The 19244-nt window shown below is 36.4% G+C and overlaps 1 protein-coding gene across 1 annotated transcript in view; it reads left to right on the top strand.

Moving 5' to 3' along the window:
• Window positions 1-19244, top strand: part of SMYD3 (SET and MYND domain containing 3) — a 583727-nt gene that overhangs the window by 72457 nt on the left and 492026 nt on the right. The window contains exons 3-5 of the mRNA XM_012644393.1: window positions 10232-10339; window positions 13563-13620; window positions 16221-16357. Coding sequence (XP_012499847.1) covers window positions 10232-10339; window positions 13563-13620; window positions 16221-16357 — 303 coding nt within the window. The remainder of the gene's footprint in view (window positions 1-10231; window positions 10340-13562; window positions 13621-16220; window positions 16358-19244) is intronic.

Below are 19244 nucleotides of genomic sequence, written 5' to 3'. Positions count from 1 at the left end.
CCTAATTAAAATAGGACAGGAAATGTTAAAAATAATTGAATTATTTTCACCTCATTTTGTAAACAAAAAATTGTGTCAGTTAGAAAGATCCCAGATTTATGTAAGATCATTAGCAACAGCAATAACAAAAAGCAAAAAATGAAACAAACCTATGCTTTTTCTATAGTATAAACTCCAGAAAGGCTGTTTTATGGTGACATTTTAGCTGTTTTATTCATGTGAAACTGAGCTACCTATTTCCAGGAACTTCAGGTTAAACAGAATACTTATAGAACTGACAAATTATTATGTTATTTGACACAAATCTTCTAGGTGAACTTCCTTTCTAATCTCAATAACCTAGACATTTACTTTTATTTTTCCCTGTATTTATGAATATTTTTCTCCAATGCTGCCACTTCTTTTTTGCAGCACACTCAAGGAAAAAAAATTCATTATCTGATTAGAATGAGTGGAGGGAATTTGGTGGGTGGATATGTCATTTTGATTCATTGTGGTGCATGTATTTTTACTTCATGTATTAGCTGTTTACCGTAACATCAATAATAACGTCATTGTCAGATATACTGTGTAAAGGTGATGGGAAAACAGCTAGTAAGATGAAAGATATATATAACACCAGCTAGAGTATGTGTTTGTATGTGTGTGTGTGGAGAGGGTGGGTTTGTATGTGTGTATAGGTGGGAGTCGAAGAGTGGCCAGAACATACGCATTTAAATTGCTCTTTTTATCTCAACCTTAAGATACGGCAGTAAACATTGTAATTATTGTGGATACCTACACAGCTGCACAAAATTAAACTGAACTATGAACAGTAATGAACAGGAGACAAAAGCACTTGGAATGGAAATTGATATAGATGATGTGAATTTGTAGCATAAAATCTATAATATGTATACTCCAAGGGGACATAACTTTGGTTCACTAGCTTAGCATTTGGCATGTTGGGGCCATGGTATCAACGAGTTGTCTGAGAGAGGCTATTGGGGTATTGCAGGGTGTAATAGGTCCCTGTGCGCACAGGACGGTATCAATGCCGTTGGTATTCACATTTCATTTTTAAATGTAGCAATACAAGGATATTTTCTATATAAAAATTAACACCATATAGAGTCTTACAGAGTGAAAAGCAAAAGTCTTTCTCCACTCTCCATCCCCACTGCTATTTCTGTTTTTCAGAGGTAATCCCTGTGTGTCTCTTTTGTGGGTAGAGGATACACAACAAACTGTTAGTGTATGCTTCATGTATAGTGTACGTATCTACATATATACTTACTGCTTTGTGCTGTACTGTTTCTGATACTGACAAAATATTTTGTCATTAATGGCTTTGTATTTCTGTCTATATCTTATTATGCAATGTCTGTCATATACTTTAATAGAGGGGGAGCTAATATTGTATATTGGCATAATCAGAACATCACAGATTGTGGGATCAAAGAGGAAGAGCAGGCTAAATTTTTCTATAAAAAGCATTTTCAAAATAAAAAATGGCAGCATAGCAAGTAAATCAATTTCAAGCAAATTCACCAAGTATTATTTTACCTTTTCTGGATTTAATTTGATTCATAATATGTACATATCTAATTGAATTAATTGCTGAGCAAAATAAATGACTAGGTACTACATCAATTGCAGTTTATAAACTTCTAAAAAGTACTTTATTAGCAGAGAGAGGCTCTATTTTATATTGATAATTATAGACCTCTTTATAAGTGTGAATCATATTTTTGGATTTACATTTTATGCTTTGTTATAGAATGCTTTGATTCATTTTTGATGGGTAGAAAATTAATGCCACATTAGTAAGCACTTAACAGAGTGATTTAATAAGTTGGTTTCTAGAATACCATACTCAAAGCGGTGATAATGAAGGAAGCCAAGCTTTGTTTGTTTCATAAATAGCTCTGTGCCAGGCCTCAGACTAATAGAATATGCACTAAGTGTACTGTGTGGAAGTCAGCTTTGTGTCTAATTGTAAACACAAAGGGAATACTATATAAAGTTTAAAATGATTTGATCATATTTAAGTTTGGACCTCCACAAATATCTGGGGCCCTGAGCTTTTCTTTTCTCACTTTACGTTCGCCTGCTGAGTGATCTCATCTGTGCCCATGACTTCAAGTGACATCTGTATGTTAATCATTCTCAAGACTCCCTCTCCAACTTCCTTTCTCCTGACCTCCACATTTGGCTGTTGCACAGGTGTCTCCAGTGCCAAACAACTAAATCTAAGTGCATTATCTTTCCCTAAATCTGCTTCCACATGCTTTCCAACCTTAGTGAACAATTTCGCCAGTCACCCAGCAGTCTGATTTGCCAGGGTGTCATCTCTGATTCCCATCCTTTCTTGGCTCTACATCTAATTAATCATCATGTCCTGCTGACTTTACTGCCTAAAGATCCGAATTGGTTCCCTTTTCTCTTCTCACCTCTACTCTTGGGAATGTTACCATGATCTCTTTTCTAGATTAGCTACATTGTTTGCTATTACTCTCTCCAGCTTCTAATTTATTTTCTACACAGGAGCGATTATTATGCTCTAAGTTCTGGAGTCTGGGATAGTGGATAGTTAGGAATGAACAGGTAAACAAGATCCTGGCTTTCATAAAGCTATTATGGAATAGAGATACAAGCAGTGACAAAAACCCATAACTGTATGGTTGGGGTGACCACGAACTCACCTTTGAGTAGGTGATTATAGAAGGGCTTCCTGTAGAGGTGACATTTGACCTGCTATCTGGAATTAATATAGTTATTTGGGCTTTCTTTTGATAAGTGTTAGCATGTTATATCTTTCTCCAGCTATTTTCATTTAATCTATATTTGTCTTTATATTTAAAGTGGTTTTCTTGTGGACAACGCATGGTTGGGTTTTATTTGGTAATTCATTTAGACCATTGGTATTCAAAGTGATCATTGATATAGTTGGATCAATGTCTGCTGCTGTATTTGTTAGTTTTCTATTTGTTGCCCTTATTCTTTGTTCCTGTTTTGTCTTTCACTATTTTCCTGCCTTTTGTGGTTTTAATTGAGCATTTTATATGATTCCATTTTCTCTCCTTTATTAGCATATCAGATATATTTGTTTTTTTTTCTTACCATTTTTAGTGATTGCCCTAGGGCCTAGAATTTGTAATATTCATTTATAACTAACCCAAGTCTACTCTCAAATAACACTTCACTACTTCACAGTTAGTGTGGGTACCTTATCATAGCAAAATAATCCTAATTCCTCCCCCCCATCTTCATTGCCGCCATTCATTTGACTTATACATAAGCATGTATATATACATAAGCATATATAATTGAATGCATTGTTGCTGTTCTTTTGAACAAGCTGTTATCTGTTAGATCAGTTAGGAATAAGAAGAACAAAAGTTTTATTTGACTTTCACTATTCCTTCTGTGAAGTTCTTTCTTTATTTATGTAGATCCAAGTTTCTAACTTTATCGTTTTTCTTCTCTGTACAGAATTTCTTTTTATTTGTTAATTCTTTTTTTTTTTTGAGACACAGGACCTCGTTCTGTCACCCAGGCTGGATCTCCTGGGCTTAAGTAATCCTCCTGCTTAAGTGTCCTCAGTAGGTAGGACTACAGGCACACAACACCATGCTCAGCTAATTTGAAATTTTTTTTAGAGATGGGGTCTTGCTATGTTTCCCAAGCTGGTCTCCATCTCCTGGCCTCAAGTGATCCACCTGTCTCGGCATCCCAAAATGCTGGGATTACAGACATGAACTGCCATGCCTGGCTACTACAGAATTTCTTTTAACATTTCTTGTAAGCAGGACTACTGGCGATAAATTCCTTCAGTTTTGTTTGTCTGGGAAAGTCTTTATTTCTCCTTCACTTTTGAGGGGTAATTTCATAGGGTAGAGGATTCTAGATTGGTGGGTTTTTTTTCCTCAGCACTTTATTTTACTGTATTCTCTTGCTTACATGGTTTCTGAGAAGTTGGATATAATTCTTATCTTTGCTCCTCTATAGGTAAGGTGCTTGTCTTAGTCTGTTTTGGGCTGCTATCGCAGAATACCTCAGACTGGTAGTCTATGAAGAACAGAAATTTATTGGCTCACAGTTCTGGAGGCTGGGAAATCCAATATCAAGATGCCAGCATCAAGGGACTTATTGCCATGTCATCACATGGCAGAAGAGAGAGAGCAAGAAGGAATCGAACTCGCCCTTTTCTAACAGCATTAATCCCACCCACAAGGACAGAGCCTTCATGGCCTAATTATCTCTTACAGGACTCACCTCTTAATACTGATACAATGCAAATTAAATTTCAATGTGAGTTTTGGAGGGGACAGACATTCAGCCCATAGCACACACCTTTCAAGTATTTTGAGCTTTTCATAAAATGACATGTTACTGGAACTATTTTAGTATCTATGAACACCTAAAACAGACTTATATTAATACATATCTTCGGCCCTAAAAATCTGACTTCTCTGTGTGGTGGCATGTGCCTATAGTCCCAGCTACTCAGGAGGCTAAGACAATCTTAGTGTATGTGCTGCCCAAACAAACACAAGGAGGCTGAAACAAAAGAATCACTTGAGCCAGAAGTTTGAGGCTGCTGTGATTGTGCTACTGCACTCCAGCCTGGGTGACAGAGTAAGACCTTGTTTCTTCAAAAAAAAAAAGGCTGGCTGAGCATGGTAGCTCATGCGTGTAATCCTAGCACTTTGGGAGGCCGAGGCGGGAGGACTGCTTGACCCCAGGAGTTTGAGATCAACATGGCAATAGCAAGACCCCATCTCTGCGAAAGATGCTGAGGATCAGCTGCCACTTTCAGGGTGGGTGTCATGCAGCTGGTGTCGAGTTGACAGGAGTTGCCCAGGGAACTGGGGAAAGTCACTAAAGCAGAGAAAGAAGTGGTCCAACCTGGATGGAGGTGGGAAGTGTGGGAATGAGCAGAAGGCCCTGTGTGGGTGACTGTGTCACTAGAGGGGGCCCCTGGTGAAGTCCCTGCATACCTGTGCGTTCCTAGGTGGAGCCCGGCTGTTGGTGGGAGCCCCACAACATCCTCCGCCTCGTAGCTGTCGTTGCCTAGGAACCTCAGTTTGTGTTGTCTCATCCTGAGTGTTTCGGAATGTCTCAGGGAGACAGGATTAGAGAACATTTGGCAGGATTGTCCGTCCGTGCTGGACACTTTTCTCTGAACAGACCAGCTTGTTCTCTAAAGTCGCAGCGATTTCGTCCTGGCTTTGGGGCCTTGGCTCCGGCTTGGGCCAGTCTCTGGGTCAAGGGGGGGGTAGCCTGGCTTCCCTCACTGGCAAAATTTCAGACTTTCTAAAGGATATGCTGATGGAGGGCATGGAGGAAGTGGAAGCAAAATTACCTAATGGTAGGAGAAAGGAAATTGAAGCCATTCATACAGTCTTGAGATCAGTGAATGAAAAACTTAAGAAAATTTGTACTGATCTAGAAGAGAAGCAACAATCATCAGAGCTTCAAGTAAAGCAGCAATCTGTAAGTTACCAAAATCAGCTATAGCAGAAAGAGGTAGAAATTAGCCATCTTTTTTTTATTGTTGTCTTTTTAAATTTTTTTTTATTTCAGCAATTATGGGGGTACAAATGTTTAGATTGCGTATATTGCCTTTGCCCAACCTGAGTCAGAGCTTCAAGTGTGTCCATCCCCAGACAGCGCATACCACACCCATTCGGTGTGTATATACCCACCCCCTCCTCCCCCTCCCATCTGCCTGACATCTGATGAATGTTACTACTATATGTGCACTTGAGTGTTGATCAGTTCATACCAATTTGATGGTGAATACATGTGGTGCTTGTTTTTCCATTCTTGTGATACTTCACTTAGTAGAATGGGCTCCAGCTCTATCCAGGATAATACAAGAGGTGCTGTATCACCATTGTTTTTTGCGGCTGAGTAGAACTCCATGGTATACATATACCACATTTTCTTAATCCACTCATGGATTAGTGGGCACTTGGGTTGTTCCCACATCTTTGCAATTGTGACTTGTATTGCTATAAACATTCCAGTGCAGATGTCTTTTTTACAGAATATCTTTTGTTTTTTTGGGTAGATGGCCAGTAATGGGATTGCTGGATCAAATGGTAGTTCTACTTGTAGCTCTTTGAGGTATCTCCATATTACTTTCCACAGAGATTGTACTACTTTGCAGTCCCACCAGCAGTGTATGAGTGTTCCTATCTCTCCGCATCCATGCCAACATTTATTGTTTTGGGACTTTTTGATAAAGGCTATTCTCACTGGAGATAAGTGATATCTCATTGTGGTTTTGATTTGCATTTCCCTGATAATTAGAGATATTGAGCATTTTTTCATGTTTGTTGGCTATTAGTCTATCTTCTTTTGAAAAGTTTCTGTTCATATCCTTTGCCCACTTTTTGATAGAGTTGTTTGATATTTTCTTGCTGATTTTCCTGAGTTCTATATAGATTCTAGTTATCAGCCCTTTATCAGATGTGTAGCATGCAAAAATTTTCTCCCATTCTATAGGTTGTCTGTTTGCTGTTGTGATAGTTTCCTTGGCTGTGCAGAAGCTTTTTAATTTGATCGGATCCCATTTATTTATTTTTGTTGTTGCTGTGATTGCCTTTGGGGTCTTCTTCATAAATTCTTTGCCTAGGCCAATGTCTAGAAGAATATTTCCAACATCTTCCTCTAGAATTCTTATAGTTTCATGCCTTAGGTTTAAGTCTGTCATCTACCATGAGATGATTTTTGTGAGAAGTGAAAGGTGTGGATCCTGTTTGAGTCTTCTACATGTGGCTATTCAATATTCCCAGCACCCTTTATTGTATAAGGATTCTTTTTCCCAGTGTATGTTTTTGTCTGCTTTGTCAAAGATTAGATGGCTATTTGAGGGTGGTTTTATATCTGGGTACTCAGTTCTGTTCCATTGATCTATGTCCCTGTTCTTGTGCCAGTACCATGTTGTTTTAGTTACCATAGCCTTGTAGTATAGCTTAAAGTCTGGTAAATTGATACCTTCTGATTTGTTCTTTTTGCTTAAGGTTGCTTTGGCTACACAGGGTCTTCTCTGGTTCCATACAAAGTGTAGAATTATTTTTTATAGATCTGTGAAAAATGATGTTGGTATTTTAATAAGGATTGCATTGAATCTGTAGATCACTTTGGGTAGTATAGACATTTTAACAGTGTTGATTCTGCTGACGCATGAACATGGTATGGTTTTCCATCTGTTTATGTTCTCTGCTATTTCCTTCCTCAGTGTTTCATAGTTCTCCCTGTAGAGGTCTTTCACCTCCTTAGTTAAATATATTCCTAGGTATTTTATTTTCTTTTTTGCTATTGTGAAAGGTATTGAGTCTTTGATTTGGTTCTCAGCTTGACTGTTGTTGGTGTATATTAATGCTACTGACTTGCATGCATTGATTTTGTAACCTGAGACTTTGTACTGAATTTATTTATGAATTCCGGTAGTTTCTTGGCTGACAAGGTTGCCCACTATCACCCTTCTATTCAACATAATGCTGGAAGTCCTAGCCAGGGCAGTCAGACAAGAGAAGGAAATCAAGGGTATCTAAATGGGGACATGAGGTCAAACTATTGCTCGTTGTTGATAATATGATCTTATATCTAGAAAACTCCAAAAAGTCTGCCAAGAGACTATTTGTTAATTTTAAAGTTAACTGACCTTTTAATGACTTTGTTGTGTCTGCTTTTTGTTGGAAAGTATTTGAATATTTGGTTCCAGCATGGAGGTCCGCAGTTTCAGCTGATCCTCTAGATGGGTATCAGTCATTTGTGACCTAAGGGTATCTTGATTTGGATTAGGTAGGAGAATGTGGATTCACAGCAATAAGTGGTTGAAAAGCAAGAAAAACGTTTTTCGGGCATGTTGCTGAAGGTGTGGGTATTCCACTGCATTTTTCCATATTTCAACTGGATCATTCTTAATATTGAACAATGAGTTTAAAATGTCGTCTACTGAGAGCTCTGTCAATTCCATCTGTAGCTCTTTAGGTGCCTGAGTGATACCAAGTAGGTAAGGCTGAAATGCTAATTTGAGTGCGATGTCATGATTCTTAAAGTCAGTGAACTTTTCGTCATATTCTCCAATTAATAGATCTACAACAGTTGCATGTTCTTTAGATGATTCGCATATATCAACCTGCTCATCAGTGACCTTTGCTAACTGGGAAAATGTTCAACTGAAATTTCCTTCTGAAGAAGTGTTTTGAAAAAAGATAGCTTTTCTTTTGAAATGCTTGGATTTTTTGCCCCACGTCATATATAAACTTAGTTTTACCTTGCAAAGAAATATTCAAGTCATTTTTTATTTGATATATCACACAGAAATGCTGCATTCCTATAGAAATCTTCATTAAATAATTCACATTCCTGATTTTGCCCTTCATAAAATTTAACTATCTATTCTCACAGAGATAAAATTTTAGCTAACACCTGTCCCTGCGATAGCCAACACACTTTAGTATGATATGACAAATCCACATTGAATACCTCATCGTTCAACTTTAGCATGTTACAAAGCTGATGACTGTGTTGCATTTGCATGAATATAGTTAGCAATACTTATAACTTGTTGCAACATGTCACTTAAAATAGTAGCTTTAGCACAGTGATTTTGCTAATGCAAGATACAGTGAAAAGAAATGAGAGCATCTGCATCTGTTAATACTTTTTTTATCTGTGCAATAAACCCTTCATGCTTTCCTGTCCTGGAAGGTGCACCATGTGTACATAGACTCACTAAATTTACGAAATTCAGTCCAACGTCAGGACATTTATCTTGAAAGTTGTTGAAGATATCTATTCCCTGTGTTCTGTTCCTAAGAGTGCCCAAAGTGAGTAACTCTTCATAGCAAAGAAAATCTTCTTTTATGACCCGAATGAAGTATACAGCCTTCACTGAGTCAGTACTATCAGTGGATTCATCCAAAGCAATTGACTACTGTATATTTTCCTTTTGAAGTATTGCATAAAGTTATTCTGCTAAATTGAAGGCTAATTCATGCTGCCGATCTGTTATGATGCTTGAAAGAGGCAGTTGTTTGTACTTTGAGACGTTATCAGGAAATAGCAGATAGACCAAAGCTGTCACCAAACAACTTGACACGGGCAGTCTTTCCATGTCAAATGCTGACTTGAACTGGAATCTGAGTCACAGTTTTGAAGTAGCTAAGACTCTTTTGAAATTTTTGGTTGAGCTGCATATTTGTGCTGCAAGTGGAAATGAGAGAGATCCTTCTAGGGGGTTTTATATTATAGGCCCACAAGTTGGGAAGCAGATTTATAATTTTTGAAATAAGAACGAGTAGGGGCATCAGGCACGTCAGTGATGGAAATTCCAACTCTTAGAATAGAACATATGAGACTTTTGGTCTAGCTATCTCCCACTCACCAGGGCGAAATATTAGATGCTCTGGATTTTATTTCCATAGAAATCATTCCATGTCAAAGAAGCCATGGCATTTCTGATTGTAGGCTCAGGGATAGGGTCTTTCCCTTTCATTCATTCATCTCTAGATTGGCGACTGACTCATTGGTCCTTTAGCCGCACCAACACGTGGGTAGGATCATGGAGTAAGTGATCACATAATTTATCATTCAAACCAGACACTTTTCAGAGTGAAAAGGAACACTTAATATTAAAGCCAGGATGTAGGTATACACCAGACAGTGCTGGGCAAACTGGACGTTTGATGATTTTAGCTAATAACCCTTTCTATGTTTTCTTTAAAAACAAAAAGGTTTTATATTTTTGGGTATATTAGAAGTCTTGATATTTTTGTAGTTGTAGTGGTACAGAAATTCAGAAGACTATCATCCCTATTTTGATTTTCCTGAACCATGTGTTTCATTTTCTAATTGGGAGTGATATTTTCTTTTTATATTCAGAATGACTGTCTATAATTGAAACCTGTTTAATCAGTTAAAGACTATCTTATACATTAGTAGGTAAGCCATGATGGTCTTTCTTTGGACTCCACCACCCAGGTAATGACCGGGGGCAAATTAAAGGACAGAGGTGAGGCTGAAACTGTTAATGTCCATGCCTGGTAGTTGTATACTTGGCAAAGACTGAATCTTGGATCATTTACAGATTTAGAATATTGCTTCCATTTTCTATTTTGCAGTTATATTTAGACTGTTGGAATTAATGTTGATGACTCTCAGTTTTCAAAACCAGTGTAAATGAAAGTTAAATTTTATGTCTTATATGTCCTCCCCACTCTTGTCTCGACAGAAAAAAGCTTGGCAAGACCACAAACGGGAATGCAAATGCCTTAAAAGCTGCAAACCCAGATATCCTCCAGACTCTGTCCGACTTCTTGGCAGAGTTGTCTTCAAACTTGTAAGTATAAAACTCATAAAATATGGTTGGGTTTTAATTTAACAAGCATTTGCAGTTGCATTGATAGACATACCTTGGAGATATTGTGGGTTTGGTTCCAGACCACTGCAATAAAGTGAGTCTTAAGAAGTTTGTGGTTTCCCAATGCACATAAAACTTGTGTTTACACTATACTGTATTGTAAGTGTGCAATACTATTATGACTAAAAAAACAATGTACATGGCTTAATTTAAAAATACTTTGTTGCTAAAGAATGCTAACAGTCATCTGAGCCTTCAGTGCATCATGTTTTTGCTGGTGGAAGGTCTTGCCTCAGTGTTGATGGCTGCTGAATGATCAGGGTGAAGGCTGGGGTGGCTGTAGCAATTTCTTAAAATAAGACAACAATATAGTTTGCTGCATCTGTTGAATCTTCCTTTCATGAAAGATTTTTGTGTAGCTTGAGATGCTGTTTGATAGCATTTTACCCATAGTATAACTTCTTTCAAAACTGGAGTCAGTCCTCTCAGACCCTGCCAATGCTTTATCAACCAAATTTATATAATATTCTAAATGCTTTTTTGTAATTTCAACAATGTGCACAACATCTTTACCTGGAATAGATTCCTTCTCAAAAAACCACTTTCTTTGCTCATCATTAGAAGAAACTCCTCATCCATTCAAGTTTTATCATGAGATTGCAGCAATTCAGCCACATCACAAGGCTATGCTTCTAATTTTAGTTCTTTTGCTATTTCCACCACATCTGCAGTTACTTCCTCTACCTAAGTCTTGAACCTTCAAAGTTGTCTATGAGGATTGGAACCATCTTGTACCAAACCTGTTATTGTTGATATTTTGACCTCTTTCTATGAATCATGAATGTTCTTAATGGCATCTAGAATGGTGAATCCTTTCAGAAGGTTTTCAATTGATTTTGCCCAGATCCATCAGAGGAATCACTGTCTATGGCAGTGATAGCCTTACAAAATGTGTCTTTTAAAAATAAGACGTGAAAGTTGAAATTACTCCTTGAGCCATAGGCTTCAGAATGGATGTTGTGTTAGCAGTCATGAAAACAGCATTAATCTCCTTGTACATCTCCATCAGAGTTCTTGGGTGACCCAGGTGCATTGTCAATGAGCAGTAATGTTTTGAAAGGAATCTTTTCTGAGCAGTAGGGCTCAATAATGGACTTAAAATATTTAGTAAACCACGCTATAAACAGATGTGCTGTCATCCATGCTTTGTTGTTCCATTTATAGAGCACAGGCAGAATAGATTTTGCATAATTCTTAAGGGCCCTAGGATTTTGGGAATGACAAATGAGAATTGGCTTCAATTTAGTCACTAGCTGCATTAGCCCCTAACAGGAGAGTTAGCCTGTTTTGAAGGTTTAAAGCCAGACATTGACTTTTCTTCTTTAGTTATGAAAGTCCTAGATGGCATCTTCTTCCAATATAAGGCTGTTTCATCTACATCGTAAGCTAGATATTCTGGATAAGTTGCTGCAGCTTCTCCATCATCTCCTGCTGCTTCACCTTGCACTTTTATGTTATAGAGATGGCTTCTTTCCTTAAGCTTCATCAACCAACCTCTGCTAGCTTCCAATTTTTCTCCTGCAGCTCCTTTGCTCTCCCAGCCTTCACAGAATTAAAGAGTTAGAGCCTTGCTCTGGATTAGGATTTGGCTTAAGGGAATGTTGTAGTTGGTTAGATCTTCTAGACCATTAAAACTTTCTCCATATCAGCAATAAAGCTATTTTACTTTCTTATCATTTATGTGTTCACTGGAGTAACACCTTCAATTTCCTTCAAGAACTTTTTCTTTGCATTCACAGCTTGGCTAACTGTTTGGTGTAAGAGGCTTCGCTTTTAGCCTATCTCAGCTTTTGGCATGCCTTCCTCACTAAGCTAAATCATTTCTAGTTTTTGATGTAAAATGAGAGACTCACGACTCTTCCTTTCACTTGAACACTTACAGGCCATTGTAGAGTTATTAGTTGGCTTAATTTCAATATTGTTATGTCTCAAGGCATAGGAAGGCCCGAGGACAGGGAAAGAGTCTGGGGAACAGCTGGTCAGTGAAGCAGTCAGAACACACAATATTTATTGATTGAATTTGCTATCTTCTATGGGTGTGGTTTGTGGCACCCCAACACAATTAAAGTAGTAACATCAAAGATCACTGATCACAGATCACCATAATAGATATAATAATCATAGACAAATTTTAAATATTGTTAGAATTACCAAAACATGATACAGGGACACAAAGTGAACACATGCTTTTGGAAGAATGGTGTTGATAGAGTTGATTAATGTAGGGTTGCTACAAACCTTCAATTTGTAAAAATTGGCAATATCTGTGAAACACAATACACTAAAACACAGTAAAATGAGATATACGTGTATTATTCATACTGAAGGCTGAAATTATACTCATGTATCTGGATGGTGGATTATTCCAGGGAGTATATTAAGACAGAAAACTGGTTACTTTCCTGTTAATCATGGAGTCAGTGGCAGTGAAGAAGCACACAGCCCCTTTTTGAAGGCCCTATGATCTCCTTCTGGGAGTAGAGATGGGAAGTCCTGTATTTGGGGTTTAAGATGTTAGTAATGTTTGTTACATTGTCTTTATAACTTTTCTACTGTGAATCAGTGCACAGGACAAGTGTGTCGTTTTTTTAGTTGCCTCTTCAAGTAGATACTAATTAGATAATAATTAATATTAAATGGAAGAATGCTTATCTTTTTTTTTTTATAGACAGAATTCATTGAAATGATTTCTTCAGCCCTTTTCATAAAGTCAAAACAGTAGAGTCTGTGAAATACTGCTCTGGTGAAGGTTGCCAGATTTATTTGCCAGGCTTTAGTATGAGTATCTTTCTCAAATTATTGCAGGCTCCAGATCTGTTCTTTCCTATTGTTTATTGAATTTTTTGGCCAGTATAAAATTTTATAGAGGGCTTTAAGAATGTAAAAAGTATGGAAACTTCTTGTAAAAAGGGTTTTGCATTTGGAAATTAAACTGGTGAAGTAAGGTGCAAGTTAGATTTTTATTTTAAAGTTGTTATTTATTAAGTAATTCAACTCTAATAAGAGCGATGAAGAGAAAGAATATATAGGATATGGTCTTTTTGATAGACTTTCATTAAATACCTAAAGATACTCTAACATACTCATTTATATATTGATGCATTTGAAATTGTTATTGGTGTTTTCCCTCTTTCCTTTACAGATGGCAGAAACACCCTCAGAATCAGAGAAACTTTACTCATTTTATGATCTGGAGTCAAGTAAGTGATTGTCTATCAGCATTTAAAAAAATTCCTATCATTTGTTTGCTGAGCTGGTGAACTGATTTATTTCTAACTTTGTTTTTCTGTTTTTCTTATTATGTGAGACAAACCTAACAAAGCTTTTTTTTAATACGTATACAACTGACATACTAGTTTATTTCACTTATTTCAGGGTAGCTTTGGCCATACGAGGGTTTGTAAAACCCCATAAAAGATGTCCAATTTAGGCAGGGTAGTATACCCATTAGTCCAATTGACAGAATAATTTTTCTTCTGTTTCTCCCTTTCTCTTTCCTTTCTTTCCTCACTTGGTTTCCTCTCCCGGTTTCTTTTTGATATCAGAGAAGAGTAATGCAGTAAATGGGGGAAGATAAGGGGTTTCTAGGGAGCATTTAGGGTTATTGGTCCTTTAGATACTAAGGAAAGTAGAAAGTAAAGATGACTTGTTGAGTTTTGTTACAATTCTCCTGAACTTCCATGGCAGTAGCCCAGCTTTTTGGGATAACTATAAGGCTTTCCAGATCTGAGTGTTAAGCAAATGTAGGCTTTATTTTGCTTTCTTATCGGCACAGATCCTTTTTTTTATTTTTGGACTTGTAAGATACTTTATTATTTTTTATCGTTTATTTGTGGCGAGAACACTTAAAATCTACTCTTTTGGCAATTCTCAAGTATACAATACATTGTTATTAACTATAGTCACCATGTTGTATAATAGATGTAAGACACCTTAGATATTTCAAAGGATACAGATGAATGGCCAGATGAAGAGACGCACAGAGTAAGGTATGAAGCGGGGAGCTTCCATGCCCTTTCTGAACACACCACCCTGTGGCATCTCCATGTGTTCAGCAACCTGGAAGTTTTTTTATTTTGTTTGTTTGTTTGTTTGAAGAGACAGTCTTGCTTTGTTGCCCAGGCTGGAGTGCGTGGTGCAACCTCAAACTCCAGGGCTCAGGTGATCCTCCTGCCTCAGCTTTCTGAGTATCAGGGACTACATGTACTCACCACCACATCCACCTAATTTTTCTGTGTTTTGTAGAGACAGTGTCTCCCTGTGTTGCCCAGGCTGGTCTCAAACTCCTGGCCTCAAGTGATCTTCCCACTTCAGCCTCCCGAAGTGCTGGGACTATAGGCATGAGCCCCTGTGCCTGGCCTAGTAACACTTTCTTTGCTAAGATGAAACCAAATAGAAGTAGCATTGCAGATTAGAGGCTTTCTCATCCTCTGCTTCACCCTCATATGTTTATCAGAGATGTCCGGCAGTTTTTTATTCGAGCCTGCGATAGTGACTGTATTCTGCCAGTAAGTGTCAGAACTAGGGCTGAAACCCATGTCAATCTGATTTCAAATTCTGTTCCACTCCATTCCAATATTTGACGGCTGTTTCTACTTTCCTGTTACTGATACTAAGAAATTAGGAAGTCATATAATATTTTATTTCTTGCTTCATAACAACGCTTATATAGGGTTCTTTTAAAGAGCAGATTCTATTAGTGTTTCCATTGAGGTTGTAAATGACTTCGATCTAAAACTAGCCAGAGCTCATAGAGTAAATTTGTACACAGTTTAATACTTTTGGATGGAGGCAAATAAGAAGATGGTCTAGTACAGATTTATGGTTATGGAATCCTAAGTGCCAGTGTTAATAAATTATTATTAAGAAATCAGGTTAATTATTCTGTTAAACAAGTAATTTAAAGAAAATACGTAGACCTGATATGAGTAACAGAGTTATGCCATAGTTCAACTTGATGTATCTTTTCAAGTTTTAATATAAAAAAAATTAGTAATTTTTTTGTGTTATATTACTGTTTGGTAATTAGCATCTCTTACAGTGAATTTTACCACTAACATTAGCCCTGCTCAGTAGCAATGTCATACACACTGCCTTAAGTGAAATACTCTCAAATGTTGTTAATTGAATTGTGCAATCTTAGCTTTAACACCCTAATTGTGATATAATTTAAACTGATTTCTAAGGGGGTAATATTAGCTTTAGAACCATCTCCTGCTGTTGGGTTGAAGCAGCACCATATTTTGTTCATTCAGCTTTAAAGTTGAGATTTCTTTGGTTGATCCATGTTTGCTTCATGATGTACTTTCTGTATGACAAATTTCACCTATTTGAACTTTATCTGAACATTTTAGTTCTCATTTTTTGTCTTTTTGCCTTTGAGATGATTCTGTGTATCAGTCATGACCTGGTTGTAAATTATCTCGTGGAAAAGTCTGCTTAAATTCACTGACTTAATAAGAATTTTTAATGATTTGTATGTGTGTACAGGATGATATAGAAAATCTGGTAACATACTACCTTACGGATTTTGGTTTTAATGCTTTTTCATCTGTATGCACGTTTATTTTTTTGATAGGTGTTTGATCTTACATTGCAGATAAAGTTTGGCAGAATTTACTTGATAACATATGTATCACGAATGGTTGTTGTCAAAAGATAGAAAGACATGTATTTGCTCTCTGTCAGAATAGAATGTAAGGCAGAAAATATCTGGTTTAACAGCCAACATTGAACACTTGAAAATTATCCACTAAAAGTTCACTTTGTGATTGTGTTATTCATTTTCTCTTTAAAAAAGATATTAACAAACTGACTGAAGATAAAAAAGAGGGCCTCAGGCAACTTGCAATGACATTTCAACATTTCATGAGAGAAGAAATACAGGATGCTTCTCAGCTGCCACCTTCCTTTGACATTTTTGAAGCCTTTGCAAAAGTAAGTGTTAAATTTGGTATCTTTTCTAATTCCATAAATCAGTCATTTATTTCTTATTTTCTTGTTGGTTACAAAAATGTCTAGAACCTTGATGGGAAATTCAAGATCCTTAATGTCTTAGATCACTCCTCTACTTTAATGAGTGGAGAATAAGAACATGTATTGTGTATATTGAAAAGGGTATTCATTTTTCTGTTTTATCATTATTCTCATTATAGCCTGAGTATGTTCATTGTCAACTCTCAAAACATACTCTTGGAAGAAAGAGTATGCTTTCTTTTCTCAAAAGAAAACAGCATATCCAAAACTGCCCCCCCCAAACAGCAAATCCCATTATTTCTTACTAATGGACTTCGGTTTGTCATTGTGTTTATCGAGTTTTGTGGTAGTTGTTTCAGTACAGAGCCTGTCTTTGAAGTGAAAAATTTATTGGAATCCATTTCTGATTAAGTGAATTCTAAATAATATGAAAGCATGAACATTTCTGATTTTAAAATTACTACCTAAAAATTCATTTAAATGTTTCAGGTCACTAAAATCCTAGGTTAGGGATAGATAACAGGTTTTATTTGGTATTTCATCTGTGGTCTGTTGGTATAGCTACCTGACGTGTTCTTTTTGAAAATGATTCTGAGGGTTTGTCTTAGACCAGGCAAGAAGAGTGCAGTGATTGATTCTTGGTATCTACCCTGGGGCGGGGGTGACGTATCAGATTCACTCCCCACACTGCTTTGGATCTGCTGTCCTTGCTCTCATATTGTGTGTTTGGGTTTGTTTTAATATCAATCACAGTTTAATAATAAGTAAAATTTTACATTTGACAGTGACTTTACCACTTATTTTGCAATTTGTAAACACACATTTAGAGGTATATTTATGCCATGAGTATTTTAAGGTATGTTTTAAAATTTACCTATTTCTGAAAATTTAAATGTCATTAGTTTGGTTGCTATAGAGTGATTCTTGTTTTTCTCAAACGTATTTTTATTCTTTAAGGTAGGTTTTTATGATTTTCTGATTAATATTATCTAAGCATTATATTCTGGTTTGTCTGTAATTTAAAATTGATTTCAAAACATAGTGGTTACTCACAATACATCTGAGAAGTTTTTCATATGTTTATTTCATATGCTTCTGAAAATTATAACTTATAATAGTATCATGTATACAATGTACACCAATTCTTTTGATGTTAAACGCTATAAATATTAACACCCACTGAAAGATAAAAATATACCTTATGATGACTATTACCTCATTCCTAGTGTTAAGTCTGTGGCTATTCTGTGAAAATTATGTCTATTGTTGGAAAATGTTTAAGTGCTAATTACTGGTGTTATTAATATTCATGAAAAATATTTTAAAATACTTTCTATTTGAGATGTGAATTACTATATCTCATCTCTCTTGTTTCTTTTTAAATAATTTTAATCTCACGTGTCTTATAATGAAATTCTCTCTATGTCATTGTATAGGGGGAAAATTCTTTTGCTGTGATCAAGTGGATAAATTTTTAATAATATGCTACCTTCCTCCCATATAATATTAATATTTGTTATTATAAAAGAATAGTTACATCTTTCAGATTTTTGGGGGGATAATTGGACTCAGATGTGTGTTATTTCTGCCTTAAAATATAGGTTGGTAATCAAAGGAAAGTACTATTAACCTATGGCTCCTGTACTTTGGTGAAAATTTTATTACCATTCTGTAATTTGTATTTTTCTGCTTATAAGTTTGTCCCTAAAAGAGATCACTCTTCTCATTCTCCTCCTTTTCTTCTTCTTTTTCAGAAGAATAAAATGATCTTAAATTAAGCTAAATAGTATCCTGCAAATCTCAGGGATGAGCTACTGAGCTCGTAAAATTGCAAGTGTCTGATGGTGTAGATCACATTGAGCACATTGGAAGTGAGTGGAAAGCACCGGGCAGAGATTTTAATCCTAATCCACCACCCCGTTCCCCGTTTTACTTGCATAGAATTGATCAAGGAGAAGAAATGAGGACCATAGAGTGTACTTCCTGCAGTGGCTATTACCGCATATACAAACTGTCATTTGGGGTAGTTCCATGTTGTCCTGCCTTCCTCAGCCCAGTGAACTAACTTTTGAATTTATGCTGGGAAGAAGACTGGCTTTACCTGGCCTCAATAAACAAGATCTTGTTTTATGTTTTCCTTTTGGTCCCTCTCATTTCTACTCATTCATGTTCTGTGTAGGTATTAGAAATGCTAAACCTATGTCTTAGCCCATCTTATTGTCACTGAAGGCATATGGAATTCTGAGAGCTTTTCTAAACTTGTTTACATTTTAATTTTTTTAACTTTTAAATTATAGACATTTTCAAACATAAACAAAAGTAGAGACACCAGTATAATGAACTCTTATGATTCCATCACCTGGTTTCAGTAATTTTCAAACTTGTTTTATATCTGATATTTTTAGTTAGATTTCACACACATGTTCTTTTCCTTTATTTGGAATTAGTCTTTTGTTACCAAGACTCTTGCCTTCCTGAGAGGTGTTCATTAATTGAATTCACTTAGTAAATTCAGCAGACTTTTTTTCCCTTTTGTGTGTAAAGCACTCCTGATGCAGGATTACAGAAATGTGTGGCTAATTCTAAATTTGAAAATTATCAGGCAGAAAACCTCAGCAGGGCACAAGTTTTACTTGAGGATATGCATTATCTTTATCAAACTTGCACTTGCCCTGAAAGGATAGGAGTCAGTGGAGGACGAGAAAGTTCTTAATTCTGAGAGCATGTTTCATTGTCTGCTGAGCTGATGGCTTTCTTAAATAGAAACCCATGATTAATGCCTGAAAAGTTGGCAGTTTATATTTTGCACATTTTACAGTTTCTGGTGGAAAAATAATGTGTCTTTGCT

The sequence above is a fragment of the Propithecus coquereli genome, unplaced genomic scaffold (assembly GCF_000956105.1).
Source record: "Propithecus coquereli isolate 6110/MARCELLA unplaced genomic scaffold, Pcoq_1.0 Scaffold210, whole genome shotgun sequence".
Classification (NCBI taxonomy): Eukaryota; Metazoa; Chordata; class Mammalia; order Primates; family Indriidae; genus Propithecus; species Propithecus coquereli.
Note: the sequence above shows the minus strand (reverse complement) of the source record. Positions and strands in the feature narration are given on the sequence as shown.